Genomic DNA, 26,040 nt, shown 5'->3' on the forward strand with positions numbered 1-26,040 from the left:
GAAAGTGATTCACAAATTCTAGGCACAAAAGGTATTTAAATTTCAGTTGTGTCCTTAAAAAAAGAGTTAGATATCACAAGATATGAATATGCAGAGAACAAGCCTTTCAACTTTTGAACGGAGTTGTCTGCCTACAAGAACAAATTAATTTTACTTCTGTTTGGCAACAGTAAAAGAAAAAGTTATTTGATGTATCAGATGACATACTGCAAATAAATGAAGTTGGTTTGGAATCACACTGAGATTTCAATATCCAGACACTAGATTACTAATGAAGTAAAACTGCCTGTATTGGGGAAGAGACACAGGGAACACTGAGATGTGGGCTGCTCCATTGGGTGCTCCAGTCCTGCCACTGGCACTGATATAATCTTTTATTGTGTGCATAGTGCACTCCCCCTTCATCACTCTGGTGAAATACCAGAAGACATCTGCCACACTCTCATTCCTTTCATACCCCATTGCTGAGGGACCCTCATTGTTGTCAGCAGGGGATTCCTTGGTTCCTTACAGTTTTCAAGTAAGTAGATGAAGTTGACCCTTGGCCTTTTCTTTCATCCTTTTCTTCTCAGTATTGCAAAGTTGTAAGAATGTGCTTATGTGAAATGTTTTGTTTTAGCCAAGGAAAAGTAATCTCACAATCCCTACATCATTTAAAATTTAGGTGTCCGGTCAACGTTAGGAGAGGGAAGATCTGAAACGTAGGCTGAATTTGGCCAACTATGTTACATTAGGTGACAAACTTCCAGTGGCCAAAGATAACTTATGTCAACCCCATCCTAAGTGTTTGTGCTGTATACAGCTCTAAAGAACAAGTGTCCTCCACTAAAAAAAAAATAAGTTCTGTGATTGTAGTTGGTTTTCTTATTGCTTGCTTCTCTGTTTAAAAAAAGACACCCAGACAAGCGTAGATATGATCCAGACGTAGAGGAGTGTATGACACACAACTAGAAGAAAAAGTAATGTATTAATTCTTACTAGTTTTTCTATAATGTAACTAGAAATAATTTCAAACAATTTTATCTGAATTCTAATTTTTACACACTGATTTAAAGGTTTTCCTGAATCCTTTCTACCTCACTGTCATTTAGCTGCAACCAAAAAAATAAACATGAAAAAATCTTGGGTTTTTTAAAACTCTAAAATCACAGTACCATCATTAGGGTATTGTGGACTTATATGTGTCTGACTTGCTTCTACTAGTTGTAGCTCCATACTCCTCACGGCTGGAAAATACAGCATTTCCATAGAGGTAATCTGCACTTGAATGCTCTTCACGGCTAATTACACAGGGACAGGAGGCAGTGTAGAGAAACTGAGACCCAGGCAAATTCAGACTCTCTGTCATGTCAGGAGGTACAAATCTTTTTGAAAATGGGCAACAAAAAGCTGCTAGGAAATTACCTTGCCATAGAGCTTGTTGCCGCAGTGAGTGTGATAGCCAGCATCCTGGAGATGCCAGCAGGTCCACTGATGCCTGGGCTCAGCACACTCTTTTCTGTGGAGTGCATTCAAAGGGAACGTATAAAGTCCATGTAGATATTATACACCAGTCTGCCAGTTCCATGCTCTGCATTTCCCACTTTCCAGTCACTGTGGCAGGGAGCACACCTTTTGGTCTGGCTTTTTCATCTATGTCTGTCTTCCAGAGGGCTTTCTTAAAGCCCATCCTTACATTTGTTCTGGGGTCATAATGATTTGCTTCTATAAATTGCTTCTAGTTTCTGCAGAGTGCACCCCCACTTAAATCAGCTGCCATCACCTGTCTGTGTTACCGTTTTCCCCCTCCTCCTCGTTTTCTTTAATAATCCCTTTACATTAACCTACCTTTTAGGAAAAGAAGTCTTATACAAGCAGTCTTCAGGGCACATGCTATGTATTGAAATACTACACGTCCCTCATCTCCACAATTTATCACCCTATTGATGGATAATGAAATTAAATGGTATCCTTACTTCCTTCCCCCACTCCTCAGTATTGAAATTTTGATCATGAATCATTTTCAGAGACTCAGACACTGAAGCCGACGACGCTGACAGAATTGAAGCAGAACTCTATATTCAAGACCATCTCAGGTCTCCATCCACAAATCTGATCTGGTTTATGCAAGATAACTGCTCTAGTATATTGCTAGTTTCTTTGTGGCCAATGCAGTGTGAGTGTTATCAGAGCCATCTTTCTTTCACAGAAATCCATTACAAATTTCTTGGTGTTGTTTTAAAGCTTCAAGTGATTTTAGTATAGGCATCTGCTCCCAACTTATGTATACTAGCAAAGACCACCATATTAATAGCATGTTGATACTGTAATTCTAAGTATAATAATCAAGAGTATTAAAAACTACATTTAAATAATTATGAATAAGTAATTAAAATTTTGGTTTTGTGACCCTCCACCCCCCACCTGCCATCCCAGAGTGGGGCTGCTGTCCGAACTTCCCTGTGCCAGCTGGGAGGGGAGGAGAGGCTGAACAAAAGCTCCTCTCACCAGCAAGATCAAATTAGTAATGAAGTCTTAACAGTGAAGAGAATAAGAGATAACCCCCTCTGATACAGCATTGATCCTTTCTTCCAAAGCTTTGCTGTTAATATTATATTGAAAGTATTCTGATATGTTTGCATCTTGGAAATTTCACAACATCATGAATGCATGCAGGCATATTCTCTCCACTAAAGTGGCGGATTTGCATGCGATGTGCTTGAGTAATTTTTTTGTAGTCAGTGAAGAAATTTAAAATCTTTGACTGAAGTATGTAGATGGAGAGGGGAAATATGGAAAAAGACTGTAAACTTCAGGCTGAGTAAAACCAATAGCAGCTATGGACAATTGCTTCTTTCTCCTGTTTCTGCTTTAATGGTTGCAACATTTTTTCAGGTTGGATGAGCAATACATACATAGAGTATTCTATTCATTCCCTTGGAGATTTCCTTACAATGTAAGTTCTGTTTTAATATATGGCAAAATAACAAAGACTTAAGGCAAAAAGTGCACATTTACATTATTTCCTCATGAGTGCAATAGTCGTTTATATCTCAGGAACTGAGTAGATTGTCCATGGTGTGGTAGAAGGCGTTTTATTAAAAGATATTGCAATTTAACCTCCATTCTTGCCTTAGAAATGCATTCAGCAGCTTTCAGTACAGCTTTGATATTTCAGGTGATATGCAGTCTTCTTTGTACCATTCTTGACTTAGCAGATATACGGAGGGAGGAGAAAGAGTGGGAGTTGTAACGTTGATCATATGACAGTTTCATCTTTCAAAACAAATCATCTGGAGGGCAGGGTCTGTAATTAAGATACAGATTGCCATGAGATTTGTTCTGCTGAATTTGCCTTCTTGACTTGTTTTCTCTTGCATTTATTTGCTGTATCCTTTTTGGGGAGCTCCTCAGGGCTTTCCCTCGAGGTTATTTTCAAACATTTCTATATCCTCTGTGAACTCCTGTCCGAACTCCCTGGATGGGTTTTACAGAGGAGAAAGCACAGCAGCTCAAAGCTTTGATGCTGTATGACAGACACTCCTACTGAAAAGCCTCCGCTTCTCCCAACATGCGTGTGCACAGCTTAGACTCATCCCTCAGGGAATTTCCTACTGACCCAGTGGGGATAATTGCACTTTCCTGCAGCAGAGGAGACAAGACAAGTCTGCAATTTGGCAGTTGTGGTGTTCTTGCACATGCAGAACTGCTGTCGGCAGGGAAAGACTTTAAAATATGGTGCCAACCTGGGACCTTGCAAGGTAGGAACAGCATTTGGCAGACAGTACACTTTTAATGAACCAAAACTTATTAAATTAGATTCTGATGAATTTGGTCATTCTTTACACTGATGATAAAAATCATCTTTACAGTCAGACTAACAAAAATGAGAAATAACCTCTCTCTAGTGGCTACCAGTTTTATTCAGTCATTTTTCTGTTCATCTTGTTATACACATGAAACTTGGGTGCTGTTCTGAATGCAGAGGAGTTGCTTTCTAGTCTAATGATAAAAACAGTACAAGGCTGAAACTTGTCTTTTTTTTTTTTTTCCTTTCACAGTGACTACTTGTGTCTAATCATGTTATAGTCTCACGGTTTATTTCAGTGGTATTCTTATTGCAAATTTCATACTTTTTTTTAGGTTTGGAGGTTTAATTATGAGCACAGGTACTTTAGAAGATAAATATGAGTTTCTTACAATAAAACTGTTGGCCATCTTTCTATACACAGATACTGTTTCTGCTGTCAGGTTTAGTTCAGATTGTAAGCATTCTGAGGTTCAAACCACGTTTTTCTAGGGCTTTATTCAGCCCTTAAACTTTGTTAGTTTTTAGTAAAACCAATACTGCTTAAAATCTCATCTTTCTCTGTTGTTATCATTCAACATCAAATGATGTGTGATGGAACTGGAATGATAAAAGACTTCATGAATGTTAAAAAACAGTACAAAAAAAATCACAGCACAGAAGGTATCAATTTTTAAGTGTCAGAAAATCAAACTGGTCAAACAGTCTTATGCAGAGCTCTGAATGTCTAGCCTGTGAGTTCACAGTTTGGACCTTCAGTGAATGTGGCTGTTTTTTCAACCATCTGAGCAGCTACATTTTGGAGAGCCAGTAGCAAGAAAAAAATAAATTGGTGGTAAGATAGATGGACTTGAGGGTACCATGAAGAAAAAGGACATAATCTCTGTGCATGAAGTGTGGAGGAGGTGTCCAGAGGGGCACTGGGAGGGCTGAATAAGAGACGGGGGAGTGCAGAGTGTGGTGTGGGCTGTGGGCAAGGGAAAGCTACTGCTGAGAAGGGCAGTCTCTCCAAGTCAAAATCAGGGGTGACTGGAGAGAGTGGAGAACATGGGAGAGAGGCACCATGAAGTCAGGGGGTGCAGTAACAGGGGAAATAGAGGGTTGATGTATATGTGTATATGAATGCCAGGTCAGAGGGGTATGGCTGAGTGGTTTTGAACGTGTCTCTTTTGGTCATTATTGGGGTCAAACAGCTTTATTTACCAGCTGTGAAAAAGCTTGCTCAGAGTTCTGCAGATATGAATTAGTACGCTGGCATAAAAATTAATCTCTCTGTGTGTTCCTAGAAATGGTGCTGATGTGGGGAAAAGCAGTCTTAGATTTGCTATGTTGCTCTCTAAACTTGCTACAAAAATTAAGTTATGGTCCTCTTTAAAAATATCGGATCAATACGTCTACTCAACGAGTATCAGAGGTGTATTTTGAATGCAAGTCAATAAACAATAATTGACTTATTGTCAATAATCAATAACAGTTACTAATATAGTCACTTAGCAAGGTTTGCTGAGTGGAAAACCTATTGCCAGAATGCTGCATTTCTCAGCTTTTATGCTAATTAAATGTATTAGTTATCTAGACTTCTGCCTTTAAAATCTACAGAGACTTACAGCTTGCCTCTTAATTTGAGATGCTGCAGAATTTTCCCCTGATGGTGCACCTTCAACTCTTCTGTAAACCTACTCAGCCACAGAAACGCTCTACAGACAAACCCCAATGCAGACATGCACATATGTATAGAGTGTTGAACACTGATTATTATTAAATTTCTCAGCTCTAGATCTCATAAGCTATTCCTTTTTGAGACTGTATCTTCCAAAAGGAAATATTAAACAATAATGATAGGATAAAAGACTGTTGGCTGGAAATGGACATCCTTACCTATATGCTCATAATTCTTAGTTTCAGCAGTAGAGGTACTCTGGGACTCAGGGAAATAAGCTGGTACTTTAATTAGCGTTCAACACTCTATACATAAATGTACACATAACTAACTCTTTAGTTAATGGGAAGAATGGTGGTGCTCAGTCATTGCCTGCTCTTCCCTCCTAAGAAATACTTGGTCACCAGTTTCCTTACATCAGACAAGATTTTATCTCCCTGAGATGAAATGAGGCTCCGGCGGTACAAAAGCAGCTCTGTGTGGCAGTGCCAGGTTCCCTGGATGCCACAGACAGCTGGGCTTGTGATGGCCACCTGTCTGGAGGGGAGTGAGGAATGCCTGGCCTCCTTCCTCAGATATGTACCTCTTCACCTCACCTGGCTAGAATACCATACAGAACCTCAGAGGCTTTCATGCCACAAATGAGGAGGTTGTTTTACTTGATGGCACCAACTAAAAAAATTCTTAAGCTTGCAAGCTATTTTAACTACAGCACAATTTATCATGTATGAAGGATTGTGTTCTTCATGGTGTGAGGTGATGTCAAACAAGAATGAGTGCCAGAAGTGTGACTCCTCCAAGAGGCTTAAATACCTGCCTGCACTTCTGTGATAACACATTACAATAATTTGACTTGAGAACATCCCCAGTTGCTTTCGTAATTCCACACAGCATGAGAGATATTTCTTATGTTTTTAAAAACTTATTCCACAGTTCACCAAGTTCTAGCTAAATGCAGGAGTCTATATTTTTTCTAGTTAGCTGTCCAAGCAAGTGGATACCTAGTCAACACAGCCAACAGAATCTAAAAAGCTATTCAACTCATCCAAAAACAGACAATTAGTCATCTGAATGGCTCTTTACACTCCAGTGACTGTGTTGTTTATACATCCATTGAGTAAAAATGGGAATACAGATGCCTAATTCACAATAGAACCCAATTCAAGTATCTTAATCTGAGAGCTGAATCCCATCTCTATTTTAAGTTGAATAAGTAGCAAGAATAGTCCTTATAATAACTTCAGTACAAGTAGTTACTGTAACAGCAGTGTCTCTGCACAGAGTCTCATTTAAAAACACCTTCACCTTTACTGTATTCCTGCCTAGTGATCTTAACCAGGATGTTGCTACTAGAGTCTGTGGACTCAAGTAATATTGCTGATCCTTCATTCCTTATCCAGGTTCATCAAGAAGAATTGAAATACCTGGCTGTTTGATTCCAAGCAGTACATTGTTGACATCTCTTAGAATAGGGAGACTTCTTAAAAAGGTGGTGTACTGGAATATGAGTTGTGGTTTGGATCAAACGTACCCTGTCAAGTCTCATCTATCTTAAACAGCAATCTCCTGGAATACATATATTTATTGCTCTGGGAGTTTCTTTGTAAATATTCCTTCTTAAAAGCATCCAAAGTTATTCTTAGAAGTAATTTATTACATTCCTTTCCAGGATAGATGAGGCTGGAGGTAGAAAAGTGTCATGAGATTTCAAAACATTAAAGATTGGTTGCAGGGAGCAAATGCAGCATAAAATCCAATATTTGCCCCTCAGTTTCAAAGAATTAATCCATCTGTTGGTGGATTTCACAAGAAGACCTGCCAGCTTGTACTGACATTTCAGGTAGTAGCAGGTCAGGTTTTTTAATCATTTACCAAATACAATTTTCTTTTTAAACACAGACTCTGCACCTCCCAGCCTGGTCTACTGCAGCTCACTTTTACATATATTAAATCTATAAAACCACCCAGAAGGGGAAGCATATGCAGGACATCAAAGCTCACTTGACTGTAGAACATATTCAGCCTCCTCCCTGTGATATGTCCTGGTCGTGTATATTCCAGGGTCTGAGGCGGTCAATTTGAGGAATACAGGCCCGTGGTTCTCATATCATGGGCATGAGCCATCAAGAGATGATGGCAGTGGTGAGGGTGATGGGAATCTGACATTCATGCTAGCATTTGGGGTTTCAGATCAGAGTGAACAGCACAGTATCGCATAGTTGTTTTCTGCTTGCTGGTCTACAGCTCTTCTCCCTGCTACACTGTACTGCTGAAACTCAAATCAGCAGCAAATGTGCTTAATGGGAAGCTTCACTGCTGCACTGAAGGGCTGACTGCCCAGGCACTCGCTGAAAACCTGAAACCTCTGGAAGTTGCCGTCATCTTCCTTAGCCTGCACATGAAGTCCACCGTGCTGTACCATACTTTAATTGCTAGCCAAGTTGCCTGTAATTAATTGCACTTTAGTATGGATGAAAGAAACAGTTGTTGAACAATGTGATATTATTGTGAATACTACTGTTCGAACAGTTGTCTGATGAACTTTTACATATAGAAGTTGGTAGGGCTTTTAAGGAAAATTTTAGGGTTCTTGTACAGTAATTATACACTATGAACAGTGGCTGACTTAGGCACATGTGTGTTTGGAATTCTGGTTTGTTTTTTTTTTTTAATTTGTCTGATAAGCTGATCAAACTCTTGGAGATGTGACACATTCAAATGGATCAATTCTGTATTTCATGCAGTGAAAAACAAAGGAGGAGCTATATGAATTTCAGCCATTGCAAAACACTACACTTTCAATGCTAGCTTTTTACAACTGATAAGCCAAATGTGCTTATCAGTAACAATGCTCTCCTGATTTATCTTTAGGCAGAAGACAAACGTCATCAATTTCTTCTCTCATTTATTTTCACACATGGATTTCTGCCTTTGTAAATTGGAAGAGGACCTATGCTTTTTACTGGAAGGAAACTGATACTTGTGCAATTGCTGGCAGAATAAATGCTGAGTACATTCTCCCCCTTACTCCTAGGCAAAAGCTCTCACATGGTATCTCTGAGGAAAGAAGCATCACCATTGCACTGCATATGCTGTCCTGCTGGACCAGACAATTCTTTCCAAATGCCACACTCCAGTTAGCATCTAATGAGTCGTGCACTTCCCGTGGTTATCAGACATGTCACCTGTTCTTGAAAACTGATTCACACGTAGGGGTATAACCCCTGTACTCGTATGCACAGAAGGTCTCAGCAATACTTGACACTACAACACAGAAAGGATTAGAGTCATCGGCTGTGAGATTATCAACAAATTACTGCTACGCAGTGATTCTGCATGACTCTTCCATGTGATCTGGAGAAGCATTTGGCTGAAAAGACTTTTTATGTTAAATGTGGTGATGTTTTGGCATCATCACATTGTTGACAGTTGTTCAAGGTTCCCCTCAGAGCTACCCAAAAGCCCAAGGGCTGTAGTCATGTCTAGCATCAGCTCTAGAAAACAGTTCTAGCAAAGGAAGTGGCACATTTGTCATTATGTTGAGTGCTTCAGGCAAGATGAAAACTAACCATCAGATTTCCTGCAACTAATTTGTGCTGGTTAGTGTTCACTTGGTAAAGAACCACTGCGTCCGGAAGAGGAATCCTGGATAACATAGCCTGGGCTTTGTTGCGTAAAAGCTCAGTTCGTATGGCTGCAGTGGTAATTTCCAATCCCAGTCTCTGAGACATTATGCAATACAACACAAAGGAGGCAAAGTACAGGGTCATGTTCTCCTTTGGACAAATCTTTCTAGCTTTTATGGCATATAAGAATCTTCACCTATTATTCTTGCTATTGCAGTATATAATTACCTCTGTGATAAAGTAGTATTGGATCTTCAGGAAGAACAATATAATGAAATATTCTGTATTTAATATTTTTATTTTAATTTAACATCTATGCAAATTCAGGAGCTGAACCTAGACTATTACCAAAGACTACTATTATCTGGCTGTATATACCCAGAAATGTGAAAGGCTCAGCATAGGATTCCTGTTTTTAAAAAGGTCATTTTCTTCAACTGGGATAACAATATCTACTACAACTATTTCTCTAAGCTAAAATTGACAAGCACAGTGTTTCCAAAGACAACTGGCCATTCAGACAAATGTAGATATCATTACTGCCACCTATTGTTACAAGTAGGGAATTGAAGATATTTTCATAATTGTGTTTTTCCAAATGGAGATAAAATCGGAAAATAATAAGCTTGTTCCAGTTGAGGTATTTGTAAATAAGCACGTTTTGGTGCCTTCTTTGACAGCTTTATTTTCAGAGCTATATAAAATTGGCTAGTAGAAGTGCTAAGAAAATCCAAGATCTTCATGGACACCTGGTTAAAAGTAGTACTAAACTAAAAAGGAACCACAGGCACCATAATGCTCAGTATCACAGTAACATATTTCGATATATCTAGGTACTGCAGTCCCAAGCCTTGAGCCAGGTGTCCAGACACTCTTTAGAGGTACACAGGAAGAGCTGGGGTCTTCAGAGGCTTTCATTAGTAAGAGCTTTTTCACTTGTCGTAATTATTACAGCAGTTATATCTTGCATACATACTAGAAAATGGTATTGTTGCCACACAGGTTGCCACACAGAAGGAAAAGGCTCCAAAGTGTGATAATGGGCTGGGTGATAGGATTTTGATTAGTATCATATGAATGCATGCTACTGGATAATTAGTTGGAAGTAGTTATGGATCTTTTGCTTCTGCATTAAAGCCCCAGGGGTGGGAATTGCAGAGAAAACAAAAGATTTCAAATAAAACAGAAGATTTGAAATAGGAAGACCCAATAAAAAGATTTTTTTTTTTTTTTACAAGGCCTACTGACTTGTTGAGCAACTCAGGTTCATGAACAATGCATCACAGATTGTATAATAAAATTACATATTTCTGATTGGTGATAAATATATTATTTGGGATTGCATGTATAGAATCTTGTCAAAGGTGTTTCAGTTTTACAGGATGATTTTCAAATCCTGAAACCTTTACTCATTTTTTTCACACAGAATTCTGTGTAATTCTATTAGTTTCTAGATTTAGAAGTTGCCTTAATGAGTACTATGAGATTTGAGCATATAACTAAAATATCATAAAACTACTAAAACACTGTGATAAAACCAGATTACCTTTCAAGTTGTAATGCTTGTTAGTCTGAGCCTTTCTCGAAGGAAAGCGTTAATTTTTCTAATACATCTGATATCTATCTATCCACATACATATACTTATTTTTAAAAAAACAGTCTTCTACTGGAATTTGATGATTCTGAAATTGTACCTGGTAAATCACTGCAAAACTACAAATTTGGCTCCATGTCCTATTTAGAGTCTGAAATGCAGATATTTCTTTTTTTTCCCCCTGGACGGAGATGGGGCTGACTAAGTAAGTTCCACTGGACAGAACTTAGACCAATTAATATTTTAGGCTTTTTGACATTTCAGACTAGAACAGGACACTGGAAACGATGCCCTTTGACATTGCAAGTCCTCTGTGTGTAACAGGCTTCAGAAAGTGCAAATGGAAATGGCTGAGTTGACTGAATGAATTATTGTATCCTTTGCTTCTCAGAAGGTAAATTTATGCATGGACATCCTGGTGCAAAATAACAGTTTATTTTGCTTTCAAGCAGAATTACTGGATCTCAACTGTGCTGGAATTTTCTCCTTACTCAAGAGAGAAATAGCTAAAAAAGTTGCATTCTTTTTTATTTATTCCTATAAATAGCTCAGCTCAGCAAAAGCCATGCAACAATAAATTACCTGTGTAACTTGTCTCTGATTGTCAGTGAATTAGACCAAGATTAAATATGTAAAGATCAGGACCAGTACTTTAATTTTTCGTCATCCAAATTACTTGTTTCTGCATTTGCTGTCCTCACCTATGACCAGTGGTTTTTATTAACAGACTTTGTTTCCTCATTCCTGTTTTAGTCAGACATCATGAACTGCAAAAGCCTATTTCCAAACTTAATTATTCTGTTGGCTTGGGTCTCAGATGTGGTGCCTTGTGGAAACACATCCAGATTCATACAAACAAGCACCCACAAGTTGGTTTTTTTCTTTACAGATCTCTCATAATCTAATATCACATCTCCTCAGCTAATTTCCAATTCTACTGAATACTTTAAGTTTCAAAATTACAGTGATTCACAGGGTCGTGTCATGTCATGGCATTCATTAGAGAAGGAACAGAAGGCTCTGAAGGTCATTTTATGAAAGGACAGTGAGTGGCAGCTGATGAGATCTAAGTGAGGGTTATTGTGAACTGGCAATCAGAGGTCTGGAGCAGTCAAAAGTCTTTCATTCCCATCCATCTGATAGGAAATAACAGTAAAGAACTTTGAGATTCTTACTATGATTTTGTTTTAATACCTTTGAACATTTCTTGAAACTAGGAAGGATGTTGGTCAGGAATAAAAAACTAAAAAGATAAATGAGTGATGAGGTGTTGATGAAAGGAAGATGCATCAGACCTCATTAGGGTTATTTCTTGAGCAAGCACTCTTGGTAGGTACTCTGCACAGCTCAGCTCTGGAGGATACATTTCTGTACTGCCCTTATAGAAGCAAAACACCTCTGACCAAATTAATTTCTTGGCTGTACAGTGGCAAGTATATATTGACTTTTCCTTCATCCCAAGCTTCAACAAATTTGCCATAAGAAAACCTCACTATGTATGCACTCACTCTCTTCATGAACTGCGTGCCTTGGACATGTGTATTATTTGTGAATCTAAGTATCAAACAGGAAGGAAATAAGGTCCCTATCTGTGAAAATCAGAATTTGTTCACATTTCTTCCCATAATCAGGAGAAATCACTTTATAATGTATGATACGGTTCACTTCAGTGCCCTGATATAATGACGTCTCATGTGAACTTGAATAATCCATAGCTGAAACTTATATTTCCCAACTCACTGCCATTTTTATGGCTGTTAAGAACTGTTATACAGCTAATATTAATCTTAATTAAAATTGTCCAGAACTACTCATGTCACATCAGTTTATTATTATGTGGCAGGTATATGTTTGTGATTTAATATGAAACATTGGTGTGACTAACTAAACCTAAAAAAAGAACCTAATTAAAAATAAAGGCTCTGGTCAGCTATATTCTGTAGTATATAAATGGGTTATGAGCAAATAATTGAGAATAAATTAATATTTGATAGAATCAGGTACTCAGTAAACTGAGGTTATTGGAATTATCCCTGCATGACTTCAGGTTGTTATCCAGAAGTTGTTGCTTTTTACTGTGCTTTTTTTTAGTGGTAGCAGTTATCTTCTAGATTTTAACACTTGTATCTAATAGTCAATGTAGACTCTTAGTCTTTGTGTAGTATTCCCTATACCCAAGAATACAACCAGTGCTCACTTTCAGTCATCACTGTTGGGACTACTTTGACAAAGAGAAGGCAAACAAGATCCTGAAGGTCACTGTGGGTTAAAATCTAGTTAATGTGACTTTCTGTGATCTTAACACAATTTTCTTTTTCCCAGTGAAAACGGTAACTTCAAATGCCTATTCCTGCATAAGGAAAAAAATATAAATGTTAGAAATGAGCTTCATAATTCAGAAAAAGCCTTTAACCTCAGTATTTCAAGGTTTATCCTACACAGCATACAGTTACATTGTCAGCACTAAAGAGAAAAGAGTACAAGAAAAACTTTATTAGGGTTGAAAAGATGTCTACTGAAGCCAATGTAATCATAGAATCATAGAATCATAGAATCGTTTAGGTTGGAAAAGACCTTTAAGATCATCCAGTCCAACCATTAACCTACACTACCAAGTCCACTCTAAGCCAATCAAGGGTAGACTAGACTAAACCATGTCCCCAAGTGCCACATCTACCCGTTTTTTGAACACTTCCAGGGATGGTGGCTCCACCACCTCTCTGGGCAGCCTGTTCCAATTCTTGACCACCCTTTCCGTAAAGAAATTTTTCCTAATTTCCAACCTAAACCTCCCCTGGCGCAGCTTAAGCCCATTTCCTCTCATCCTATCACTAACTACATGGGAGAAGAGACCAACACCCACCTCACTACAACCTCCTTTCAGGTAGCTGTAGAGAGCGATAAGGTCTCCCCGCCTTCCATTGACTTCAAGGGCCTTTGTCTGGATCTTGCTTCTTTTGCATCCTTATGAGAATGCAAAACCCATCTAATTTAATTTCTTTGTCGGATATTTTGAAATGATCTCTGAGAAAAAAAACCCTTAGCATTCTGCAAGGGCATAGGCTGCCTTAACTGTAAGCCAATGAATTTTAGTGATACGCGTGTAAATATGGGCTCACCACATCCAGACTAAGACAATCATATTTTGTGACCCATGGAGTTTTATTATCAGTAGTCTCTAGGCATTACCACTGCCCCTGGAGGAGGTTCATTATGGGCTGTAGTACTAGGTGTGGTTTATAGGAAGCTACTCAGTTGTTGCTCCTGACCTGAAAGGTGAGAAAGCCCTCTTTGCTCCCTGCAGAACTTGCCTATACAAAAAGGATCATGGGAAAAATTCAGGTGAGAAGGAACCTCAGGAGGTCTCTAGTCTAAACTTCTGCTTAAAGCATGATTGGCTATGACACCAGAACAGGCTTCCCAGGGGTTTATGTAGTCATGTCTTGAAAAACTCCATGGATGGTGACTACACAACCCCTCTGAGCAGCCTGTTGCACTGCTTCTCTGTCACCACAGTGAAAGTTTTCCTTTATATCAAGTCTGAACTTCTTTTGTTTCAACCTGCACTTGTTGTTCATATGTTAGATTCTGTCTTTTGAATGGAAGTAAGTACGTGTCTTCTGTCTATTCAAATAAAAGCAGTTAAGAGCTGCTTTTAAAAATCTAAGACTTCATTTAATGAGTCTGTGCACAACTGAGTTTTCTCTGTAAGTTACCTTTGGTTAATGAAGAGTTGAAACCCAATGGTCCTTGTTCAGAGAAAGCCAATCATTAAAAAGTGGAAATACTCCTAATAAGTCATACTGGTAAAACTGCTATCAACTGAAATGCTCATAGATGTTACTATGGGATTTTAGGAGTTCAGGAGAATGGAAATGTGATAATACATTAAATCCTGCTCTGAGCCAGCAAGGCAAATAGTGAAATTCATTAGACATAAAGTTGAAAGAATGTACTTTGGATTTTTTCTGTTACCAAATAAATTACACATGTGAATTCAGAGCCATCCAGAACTGTTATAACTGAAATATTTCCCCTGATAATATTAAAAAGCAGCTTGGACTGGCCAAGAACAGCTGTCCCTGTGTTGGAAACACATGAAACCTTTTGAGGAAATAAAGAGAAAATATAGGCAAAAGCAAAAAATCACAAATTCAAACATGGCAAAACCCAAGCCTGTAGTGTTTGTATGTTTGCTGCAAAACATGAAAGCAGAACAAAACAGATGGGCAGTGTTAGGTTTTCAATTCTCACAGGTTTAAGGAAAAGCACAGATCTTGTGTTTGGCATTACTATTGACATGATTCAAAAAGGTGAAGGGAAGACAGCATCTGTACTTGCTCTAGAAGTGCTTTCCTAAATCAATTAGATTAATCTTAGCTGGAGGAACTCTAGCTGGTAGTTCTGTTATTCACATCAATGGCTAAATCTTTCTTTAAGCCTCTGAAGCATTTTTTACACGATTATGTCTTGTAGTAATCAACTTGAGTTTAATTCTCAGTTGTGTAAATAAAACCCTGTTTGTTTAGTTCACTTCAGTTTTCTGAAATATGAACCTTTTTTTCATGTTCCAAAAGCAAATAGAAAAGTTCTATTGACCATCTAGATGTTATTTATTATTTGGTGTGTCTGTCACATAACATCTTACAGATCTCTTCTGTTAACTAAACAACCCTAATCTATTTGTTCTTTCTCTCAGGGAACTTTTTTGTTCAGCCTTCCGCAGATCTTTTCTTGTTTTGACTGTTTTCTTTCAGATACTATGAAATCAGGTAGCCTGAAGGACCTAACTTTGTTTTAAATTACAGCATAATACCTTTTTCTTTCAATATTTGTCTGTAATCTACTTAGAATCAGTTGTTATCATTGTGAAGTGGTAGTCAATGAATGAGCCATTACTTTTTTCCTTGCGAAAACTGGCAATTCATGGTTGACTTCACCAACCACACACCTTTCATTTCCAGCTGATATCAATAGAGATCAAAAGTTACAATGTCCTTGTTGCTAATTCATAGCAGTACACATGAAATTTTTTGGAGATTGTTCTGGATTTCAAGCTTTAGAGCAACTGGCATCATCACATGTTTTTCAGTCTTCTTTTCTATGACTCTTTGACCTACATAAGGGACACAAAAGTGTGACCTCTGGGAGGTTGTTTGTGGTTATTAATCCCAATGAATAATCCAGATTCTCCCCTTCTGATGTACATATATAATTCGTGTCTATTTTTCATTTTATCTGGCACTGGCAATGTAATCACCTAGTTTTGCTCACTCTTACTGAGATTTCTGAGAGCCCTCTTCAGATGAAATAGTCTTCATTCTTTTACCACTTCATATAGCTAATCAATGTTGTGTTACACCTCTCCAGTGCCGAACTACAGATCATTTCAATTTTAACCTCCTTTCATGCTGAAGATAGGCTATTTATTCCTACTATTTTCTTCATGAGTATTCAAAACCCATGACAGAATTTAACATGTGAAGCTCTGACTAGCTTCCAACTGCAACGGACTATACCAAAGACTCACTAAATTCCACATATACAGTCCTCTCCCAGGTCTCTTCAATCTTTCATGAACTGCCTTGTAGCCGAAAGGTGGGGGAATAAGAACAATGGGCTTTGAACTTGGATACATTATTTTTCAAAGAATCACAGACTAATTCAGGCTGGAAGGGACCTCCAGAGGTCTCTAGTCTAATGTTCCGCCCAAAGCAGGGTCAGCCTTAAGATCAGACCAGGTTGCTTGGGGTTTATCCAGTCAGGTCTTGAAAACCTCTAAGGATGAAGACTGCATGACCTCTCCACTTCTGAACCTAGAAATCTGCTTCTACCCCACTTAGTAATGCCAGAAAGAAACATTGATGGAAGTGGTAATTAAAACTGCAGATAATTGAACCTCAGTGCTTTACAATCATTGTGAGCTTTCCCAGTGAGTTCAGGGGACTCTGACTGGCATATGCAGTGAACATGAGTCAAGCCACGCTCATGGTTTTCCTCCATGCAGAGGGAATATCTTCAAGTACTGGATGCCCACTTGGCCTAGATATTACAGAAGATACAAATAGATTATTAATCATTCTTTCCTACCTGGAAATTATATGCAGCACCTTCTTACTCTCTTTCACCCTTCAGGCAGTTTTAGTTTGACATTTGTAGCTAAGGCAATTGAATAAAGCTAGAAATGGTTTCACAGACTATCAACAAGTGGCAATTAAACAGTGACTCTTCCAACTTTTTTCTCATTTGTCCACACCTTTGAGTTTCTTGGACCACCTGTTATATTAGTTATGCCTGGTCCTGTCACTGAGCAAAGACTTTGAAAGTTTCTCTACTCCCATTTCTATGTTGCTCTGATTTTTCTGTGTACAGAAAGAGTTGGAGTAGCACTGGTACAGACTGAGAAAGTTGTGTTTTGAAATCAGTGTCAAGGACACTGCTACAGCTCTGCTGGTCATTGCTTGGTGAATGGTTAGAAGGCAGCCCAAGGCTCTTCTGAATCCAAACTGTGATTGAGTTTGCTCCTTGCAAAAGTCCTTAAATTTCTCTTATGAGCTGTTTCAAGATACTTGGATTATGGAATAAGTGTTTCAATTCATTCTCTTAGCTAGGAATATGCATAACAGGAAAACCCTGAAGCTAAGGTGCTGAATTTCACACCCTGTTGCTTGAACATGCTTGCTAAGGGGAAAAATATTTTCTGAAAAATTGATGTGTAGTCAAAACAGAATTTCACTGACTTAACAGGTTTGAATTTAAACTGCTTAACTAAAAAGTTTTTATCTTTTAAACCCACCTTCCTACATAAAGACTGGTTTTACTATTTTTAGTAAATTTAGCTAGAGTATTTATTTAAAGGAAATAGCTGTCTTTTGTATAAAAGATCCTGGAAGACCTCCATTCTGAATACATCCAGTAACTTTAACTGCAGTGCTCCTAGACCTGCCAAGTCTTCCCATTGACTGTTGAAACCTCCCTGCCCTGTATCCAGCAAGCAGTGGTCAGTGCAAGGGCAGAGCAGTGGCCTCACTCCTCTGCAGTCCATGGAGCTTTCAAGAAGCTTCCTCTGGAGAGGAGAGCTTTTAGTGCCATGCTGCAAACTGAGAATAACCACATAACAGAGTGCTGCTGGAAGGCACTCTTCATGGTGACCTCACACTTTGCTTTCTCACCTGCCACATGAATCTGTGTCATGTGTGTCTCCAGGTATGTCATCCCAAAACAGCAGCACCTTACTTAAGAAACTTGTTCGCCTTCTGGCTTAAGTTATCCCATGGATTTACTTGCTGTAAAAGCAGTTTAAAATAGCCTGTTTTGAGATTTGAGGCACCAGCGGGGTTAGCTCAGTTGGTTAGAGCATGGTGCTAATAACGCCAAGGTCACATGTTCAATCCCTGCTCACTGCAGGGGGGTTGGGCTCGATGATCTCTCAAGGTCCCTTCCAACCCAAAGCATTCTATGATTCTATGATTATGAGTCCATCAAGTTGCCTCAGGGACTGAGGGGTTTGGCTGCTCTGTGCAAGGGTACACCCTGTTGTACCTGCCCCCACCTACAGTCCTGCCTCTGAGCCAAATGAGAAAAGTCAGCAGAGCCCACAGTGGGGAAGATCCCTTAGGTAGGAAAGGCTTTATGGTCTGTGTGCATCTGTATCAAGTATCAGCCACAGCCTGAATTAGTCACAGAAAGATAAGCACGGATCTAATTTTAGCACTCAACTTTCTGAACATTACAGATGCAACTGCATGAAGGATATATTTGATGATACATACAGTTGTCAAGTGGATTTGTCAATGTCTTTTCTGATGGCAATAAGTATGTATAGTCTATTTAATGGTGCAACACCACAGCGGATATTCCAATTGTTTAAACTCATCTTCTTTAAAAAAAAAAAAAAAGATAGAAAAGGCAGAGTCTTGTAATGAGCAATTCCTGGGTGCTGCATTGTTATACACATGGCAGTAGCTCATAAAGCTGAATTTCTCCTTTTGATCAGTTTTATTCTTAGTGAAGTAGTAATGATTGTACCACTCTAATTCTTAATTTTTATTTTCTTAAACTGGGGAAAACAGTCTGGAGTAATGTTGAATGTATCACAGATTTTAGGAAGCCACAGAAAGGCCCTAGTGTTCTTGGGTGTGACCCCAATCTTTTTACCCACATGAGAAGTGAGAGTCAGATTATGCTTGTTAAACTTTGTGAAGACAAAGTTTAAAATATATAATTCAACAGTCAAAACTATGATGTGCTTATTTCCATTGAAAGTCATGGCTGTATTTTCAAGTCATGGATCAACCACAAAAACTATTCGACATGAAATCACAATTCCAACTCTTACCAGAAAACAGTTATCAAAACCAAGAGATTGTTTTGTTACTAGCAAATATATTTGATAACAGCTGAACAGTAGCTCTTCCAAAAACTGACTCATCAATTGAGAGACTAGATATAACATTACCTATAAAAATGTATAGAATTTCATATGATAATTAACCAAAGAGAAGTTTTATAATATAAGCAAAGATTTAATCCTACAGTTCACCTGTAACTCACAACTTCACCCATATGAAACCAGGGGAAGGAGAGTTTTTGATATGGCAAATGATATGACAAGTGACTACAGGGGAAAGGGAAGAGACTAAGTCAGAGTTTGGAGGTTTGTGGGTGACATGGGCTCTAGGAGAGATTTCCCCTTACATTACACATATAACCAGAACTGCTGCTGAATCAGGCAATTATAGATAGCCTGTAAGTTTTGTAGAAGAAATACAGTATTTCACACTGAAATACTGGTATAATTTTAAATTTCCATTCCAGATGGTAATTCATAGTGAGATTCTTTTCCTTACAGACACATACACATCCTACATTATTTCCAAATGTGCAGGGAATGATTCAAAGTAATTTCTTATTTATCCTACGTTTTCCCAGCTGCTGCTACACAAATTGTAAACATAATCTTAGTGTACTTCATAATTTCATATGATTCTCAGGAAAGGCCAGAAAGTGTGGAATTTAGAATACTAAGCTGTAAACTTCCTTCTTTTGTCAATAAAGGTGTTGAGTTTGCGTGATGACTGAGCTCATATCATGCAAGCAATATATATTTTATAATTGCTATTTGTATCTTAGTCCTGTATGATGTTTCCTTTAGAAGTCATTCTCTAATTTAAAAAAAAAAAGAAGAAAGGAAGAAAAAGGTGTTCTGGTGTAATACATCATCCCTTTGCAATATTTCTTTTTTTTCCTTATTTCATTTATGGACACACTGGACAAAAATTGTTAGTGAAATCTAAGTATGTATTAATACATATTTCAGTCAGGATAGAATTTTCTAAGAAATGGTTAAATTGGAATAATCAAGTCATCCCTTGGCTAAAAAAATTACACAGGTGGAAGTTCTTTGGACTTCATTTGCAGACTCATTTGACAGCTTATTTTGACAGTTTACGGTGCCTTCTCTTTTGAGAGCAGTGGAAAATTCAGCCCAAGGGGTAAATGTTTCGCTCAAGGTGGACTGATGCATCTCCCACTCTGTCAACACCACACCAAGAACACAGCTTCAAAGTTACATGAAGCGCTAGTTGCCAGTGAAACGGCAGTGCCACACAACGCTTCCACATCACGCTCACCAAGATGCAGGGTGAACCGAACCAGGGGCCTATCCAGGCTGGCAAAGGGAAGAGAGATGAAATCCCCCAGAACAGTTCTGCACCTTGAGCAATGACGCTGGACCGAGAAAGAGGGTGGGCATGCCCAGCAATGGTGGGGAAATGGTGTCTCCATCCCTCTTGCCAGCAGCATGAATGTAGATCAACGTAAAATGATCCTGAAAGTGCAGCTCTCTAGGGCAACGTTGTTCCCTTGTGCTAAGAATGGCATAGTTGAGCTGATGCTTCAGCACATGATAATCTCCATCCTCCCTTTATCCCCGCTCCTTTCCCCAGCATGCTACCTGCCATTACAGACAGCCAAGTGGGGATTTGGAACCTCAAAGGAGAGCTGTAAGGCCAACCCAGTTAGAATAAGATAGCTAGCAGGACTCTAGAATATGTGAGTGGTCATTCATGTGAGCATGGCAAATTAGCAGGGTCTGGCAGAAAGGGTAGATCACCAATGTTTCCAATTAAATGATTTCTTGGGTCTGTCACATGCGGAGTCCCTGAGGCAATTAGGCACCCCCTAAATGCAAATCTTCAAATCTCATTGTTCCCGTTGCTATAAAGAATAACGTACATAATCTTGAAAACCAAATCCGTGTCAATGCTAACCATATGAAAACAAAACCACATGAAATGGAAACGTAGACAGTCTCTTTAGTATGCATGTTTTCTCAGGGTAGTAAAAAGATGTAGATAAAAATAATTTGCCTTTGTGTATGATATCGTTTTCCTTGGTTTTGTAATGATTTAAGTGACTTGGCCCTCATACCCAGATGGGGAAAACAGGTTGCAGGTTTTCTTTAGGTATGAAATGTAATGCATTCCTTTCTTTATTTTACAGGGACATCAAACCTGACAACATACTACTGGATGAGCATGGTAAGTGAATATTGACTGCTTTCTCTCAGATATCTCTAGTTTTTGACATCTCAGTGACATCCTCATGACATGCTTTGTAATCAGCATCAGATGTTGGATTCCTACCTAAATCTGGACTTTCTCTGCAAAGTTCCTCTGTCCACCTTGTGGATTTTGTAATTTCTCCTCTTATTGCAAAAAAAAAATATACGCTGATCTGACACTTGCAAGAGCTGAAAAAGGAGGTGTTTAATATGAATTGAGAACATCAGGGACACCTGATAAAAATAAGTTAGTATTTTATTCTTCACAGGATTACTGTGAATCACTATAATCCCTTTTTAGGGACCTACCAGTAGAACAGTACTAAGCACTTATTTTCTCTTCTAGAACTTCAGAAGAGCTAAGAAATTTCATATAACAAATTATTTCTCATGTATATGTCTGAAATCACTTTCCTAAATTTAGGTATGGTATTTGGAAATTTGCCTCTAAGTCTGCAAAATTTTTATGGCTTTACATGTAGTTCTGGTTTAAATGACATAAAAAAGACTAAACATAATCAGCTTTGAACTTTCTGTACTAATTCCATGATCTCAAACAAAAAAGTTGTTGTATGGAAAAAAAAAAAAAAGCTGATTTCCTTAAAATTAAATTTTACACATATACGCTGTCTATGAAGTATTTTGCTGAAACCTCATGCATCTTTTTGCAACTCTTCATAGCAAGAATGTCAGAAAACACAGGTAAAAGAAGGCATTAACCTGATATGAGAACAGAAATACATACAGGAGGAAAATTAAATGGAAAAAGGAGATGTGTGTTTGCTGCTATGGGAAAGTAGTTTTGTGCTTTGTTCGCCTCAGAAATTGATGAAAAGCAGTTAATCTTTGAGAAAATGTAAGCTTGAAATTATGCCAAAGTTACCATCATCTGTCAAAATCCATTGCAGAGCTGTTGGTATTCAAGTTAAAGTTGATTAAAGAGGTATCGTTGCAAACTGCTGGAGTTTGTCCCTGGGAATATTGAAACCAAAAAAACTAAATAACATTGGAGTTTTAAACCACCTAGAACTTCAGGAATTTAATGTTTCAGACCCATAAGTGTTAGTGTTCCCTAGACACTAATATCAACAAATAAGCATGAAATAGAAATCTCTTGTCTCTAAGTCCTGGGTGAATTCAAGATGTCAAAGACAACATGAAATGACTATGAGTGTGTTAAATCTCTGATTGACAACCTTTCATGTACAGTTGCCCTTATCTCTCCTTGCCCTTCATCAAGGTCACTTACTGCACAAAATCAGCCTCTTGTGAGAGCTTTCCTATGGGGCTCAAGTATGGCAGAGAAGCAGCTACACCAAAGTGAGCCATATGCTGCAAAATGAAATTTTTTTTTGTGATTATAAACTGTTCAGTAACAAAGTTATCTATAGCCAGCTTGGAAATTTTGAGATGGATAGCTTCTTTTCTGCGGAGCAGCAGAATACTGCTCCTTCATAGCACACCTGCAGACAAGTGCTGAAACAACCATGCTTCTCCAGACTTGCAGATAGACCTTGGTTAGCAGAATTAATCAGCTCATCATCTCGGTTCACAGACCTGTTATGTGGTTGGGAGATGTAATTCTCTCACCCTGGGTAAGGGTCCACACACTTCAACTCACTAAATGAGGTGATGTCAGTAGGACAGGTGTCTGTACCGCGCTCGTCACCACAGGCTTCCTTTACAGATAACTGAAAGACATAGACATGGTTTAGATCATCTGACCTATTTCGGGCGTCTGCACTATACATCAGTATCTATTTCTCTGTAGTGACTAATACCTAGAAGTTTTGAATAAACATATAGTTATCCACCTTATAGATGTAAGTTTTGCAAAATGAATGCTGTCCTTGAAGTCCATAAAAGCTTTGATTAAGCTGCAACATAGTAACATCATTTTTATGGAATCATCAGATTTCACTTAATGGAAAAATTTGCTAAATATATGCACCATAAATATCCTTGGCTGTAGAGGAAGCATAACAAATTCACCTAATATGAGTCTAACTAGGTGCACAGGAAGGAATTTTATTTTAGTCTGTGGCCTCTAAGATGGCACAACAGTTTCCTAAACGCTTGACTTCACCCCTAGGTCTTTCTTACATTAAACAAACTGTGCTTACACAAAGTATTATGGAATTGCATACACACAACATTTAGGACTGAGATTTTTTCTCAGTTAGATTTCTTTGACCTCACTGAAGAAACCTGTTTTGGTTGAAGTCGAAGTGAAGTGTTATGCCCTTCACATTGCCTTACATCTTCAAGCAGTTAAACTGACTGACTTTTATAACATATACCAACACTGTAGATTATAGATATTTCTCCTCTTTAAAACTAGTTTCACTACAATTTATCTGTATGGCTTAAGAAACATACCTCAGGAATACGGAAGTAGTGAACACAGGAGATTAACCCATAAAAATGATCAATCTAGTTTACAAAGAAAAAAAAACATGAAAAAGTATACAACATATTCAAAATCATTCTGGCAGAGGAAGCCTGAATTTTCCTATATACTTTTCAGCAAAGCCACATCTCAACACTGCTGAGCATAGGTTCTGATGCATCAATGGAAATAAATGTTTGATGACCACAAGAAGCGTAATGCTACATGAGAATGGGGTAACCAGCTTGCTTAAAATGGTGTTCAGCCCCTACCAAAAGGTGATTGCCTGGTCTCCTGGAGAGATTCTCCATCCCATAGGGGAGTCTCATCTGAGGAGAGAAAGTAGGGATGTTTTCAGGTTTCAATCTCTGAACAGGAATCAAACCTCTCTAAGGAAATGAATGCTGTCCATAAAGCTCTCATTACATTTCCCTCTCAGCTTTCCCAGAAAGCTCTTCCTCTTACAACTAACACTAATCTCTAAATTTAGTAGTAGTCCTCTGTGCTGCTAACATGCACCTGAAAGAGAATTATTCCACTGATAGCTGAAAGGACTACTTGATGGTTCAGGAGAGCTATTATTATTGTATTGTACAGAGAAAAACATAAGCATAAGCTCGTAATAACAGTATTCTGCTTCCTGTACTATTCCTTTTGTTTTAATGGTTTAGAACAATATGACTGAAATAATAGTGTTTAGAACTGAAAGCTGGCAAGCCTTGTCCATGTTGTATTTTTTTCTGAAATATCAAGGAAATTAAAGATGCCTCTAAACCTTTCCATGACCTGTTAGCTATGATGACTAAAGAGATGTGGAAGGCCTAAAATAAGAAAAACAAGCAGTGGCAAACAGATTAGTACATTACCTTTTTTCAGAGACAATAACATTATTTCTACAGCTATTTGGTAACACCATTGATATTAACATTTCTGGTCATTCTGCAGAAATTATGAGGCTCTACTTTGGCATCCAGTTTTGCATTGTGCAGAGCGCCCATGCCATTATTACACTCTGTTTACAGGAAATTTGCAAGGGTTTGATTTCCTCTCAGGCAAGTTTTTCAGGACATCATTTCATAAGACCCATCAATGTCCGTGCTTGGTTTACCAAGGAAGAACTCCCTGCTGGGTCAGACCCAGACCTCGGCTGGTATTCCGTCACAGCCAGTAGCAAGAGGAGATACTATTCATGGAGCGTGCCCTTTGCCACTTCTAGTCATTGAATGTTTCAGTGCTCCCTATCACCCACAATTTTTGTATTAGGATATTAGAGTATCTCTGCATATTCCCCTTCAGAATCTGGATGAACCTTTGTCAACGAGTTTGTCTACTGCCTCTTTGAAGCTGTTGCTGATATTGGCCTCTACAACCTCCCGCAGAAACAAGTTGTAGAAGTTCACCCTCCTTCATGAAAGAAAAGTGTTTTCTTTCATCTGATTTGAAACATTCTCCTTTCAAAAAAACATCCTGTACTTCCAGAATTGCAGGATTTGGTAAATAACAGCTTACAGTTACAATCTTCATGATATTCAAAAACTCCTTCAGTGCTCTCCTGTCTCAGCTGAGGAGCCTCAGCCTTTTTAATCTCTCCTTATACAGCACTGCTCCATTCCCTTTGCCCCTCTCTGTTGCCATAGATAGTGTTATGGAGATGCAGGCTTTCAGTTTCAGAGCAGAAGAGCAACCATACTGAATCAAAGACCCATCTATTTGAGTTTCTTATCTCCAAGAGTTGACAAAAAGTGAATGATAGAGCAGGATATAAAACAAGGCAGGTTTTTGTAGTGCTTCCTCCACATACTCACCCAACCTCCAGCCTCAAGCATTTCCTGAGCTGCATATGGTTTCCATGCATTTAATAACTTCCGGTGGTCTTTTCTATGGTCTTTTCTGGTGCTTCCTTGAGTGCTGGGAACTTGTAGCATCCTTAACATATTGTGGCGAAGTGTTCCTTGGCTTAAACATAGATTATGTGAAGACTCACTATCTGTTTATTCACTTTGAAGCTGCTATCTGCTCATCACACTGAATGTCTCCTACTTCTAGTGTTGGAACTGCTTCCTTGTGGTTCTCCATATTGAAATCACAGGCCTAGTATTTCACTCTTAGTCTTAACAGGACTAATTGTATTTTGTTAGGTTTGGGGTTTTTTTTATACTGGATTTTTGCATCTGTTAGTGATAATTTTACTTAGTAATCATTTCTCTTATGAGAGAGCAGGGCAGATTCAAGCTGGCATTTGTATATGCCTCCTTATATATTGTTTATTATGTATTATATTGTTTGATGATCATCAAGGTTTTCCTTAAAACTCTGTTTCCTTCATTACATGAGAATCTCAGCTCTCACTTGAAAACTCACAGCAAAATTGAAAAATGAAGCCAATGAGCAATCCTGGTCTTAAACCCAAAAATAGGAT

The 26,040-nt window shown here is 38.4% G+C and overlaps 1 protein-coding gene across 3 annotated transcripts in view; it reads left to right on the forward strand.

Annotated features, from left to right (window-relative positions):
• STK32B (serine/threonine kinase 32B) overlaps positions 1 to 26,040 on the forward strand; it is a 185,811-nt gene that overhangs the window by 106,302 nt on the left and 53,469 nt on the right. For all 3 annotated transcript variants that reach the window (XM_075709204.1, XM_075709205.1, XM_075709206.1), the window contains exon 5: positions 21,172 to 21,209. In XM_075709204.1, the coding sequence (XP_075565319.1) occupies positions 21,172 to 21,209 (38 nt within the window). The remainder of the gene's footprint in view (positions 1 to 21,171; positions 21,210 to 26,040) is intronic.

Source organism: Pelecanus crispus, chromosome 4 (genome assembly GCF_030463565.1).
Source record: "Pelecanus crispus isolate bPelCri1 chromosome 4, bPelCri1.pri, whole genome shotgun sequence".
NCBI classification, from domain to species: Eukaryota; Metazoa; Chordata; class Aves; order Pelecaniformes; family Pelecanidae; genus Pelecanus; species Pelecanus crispus.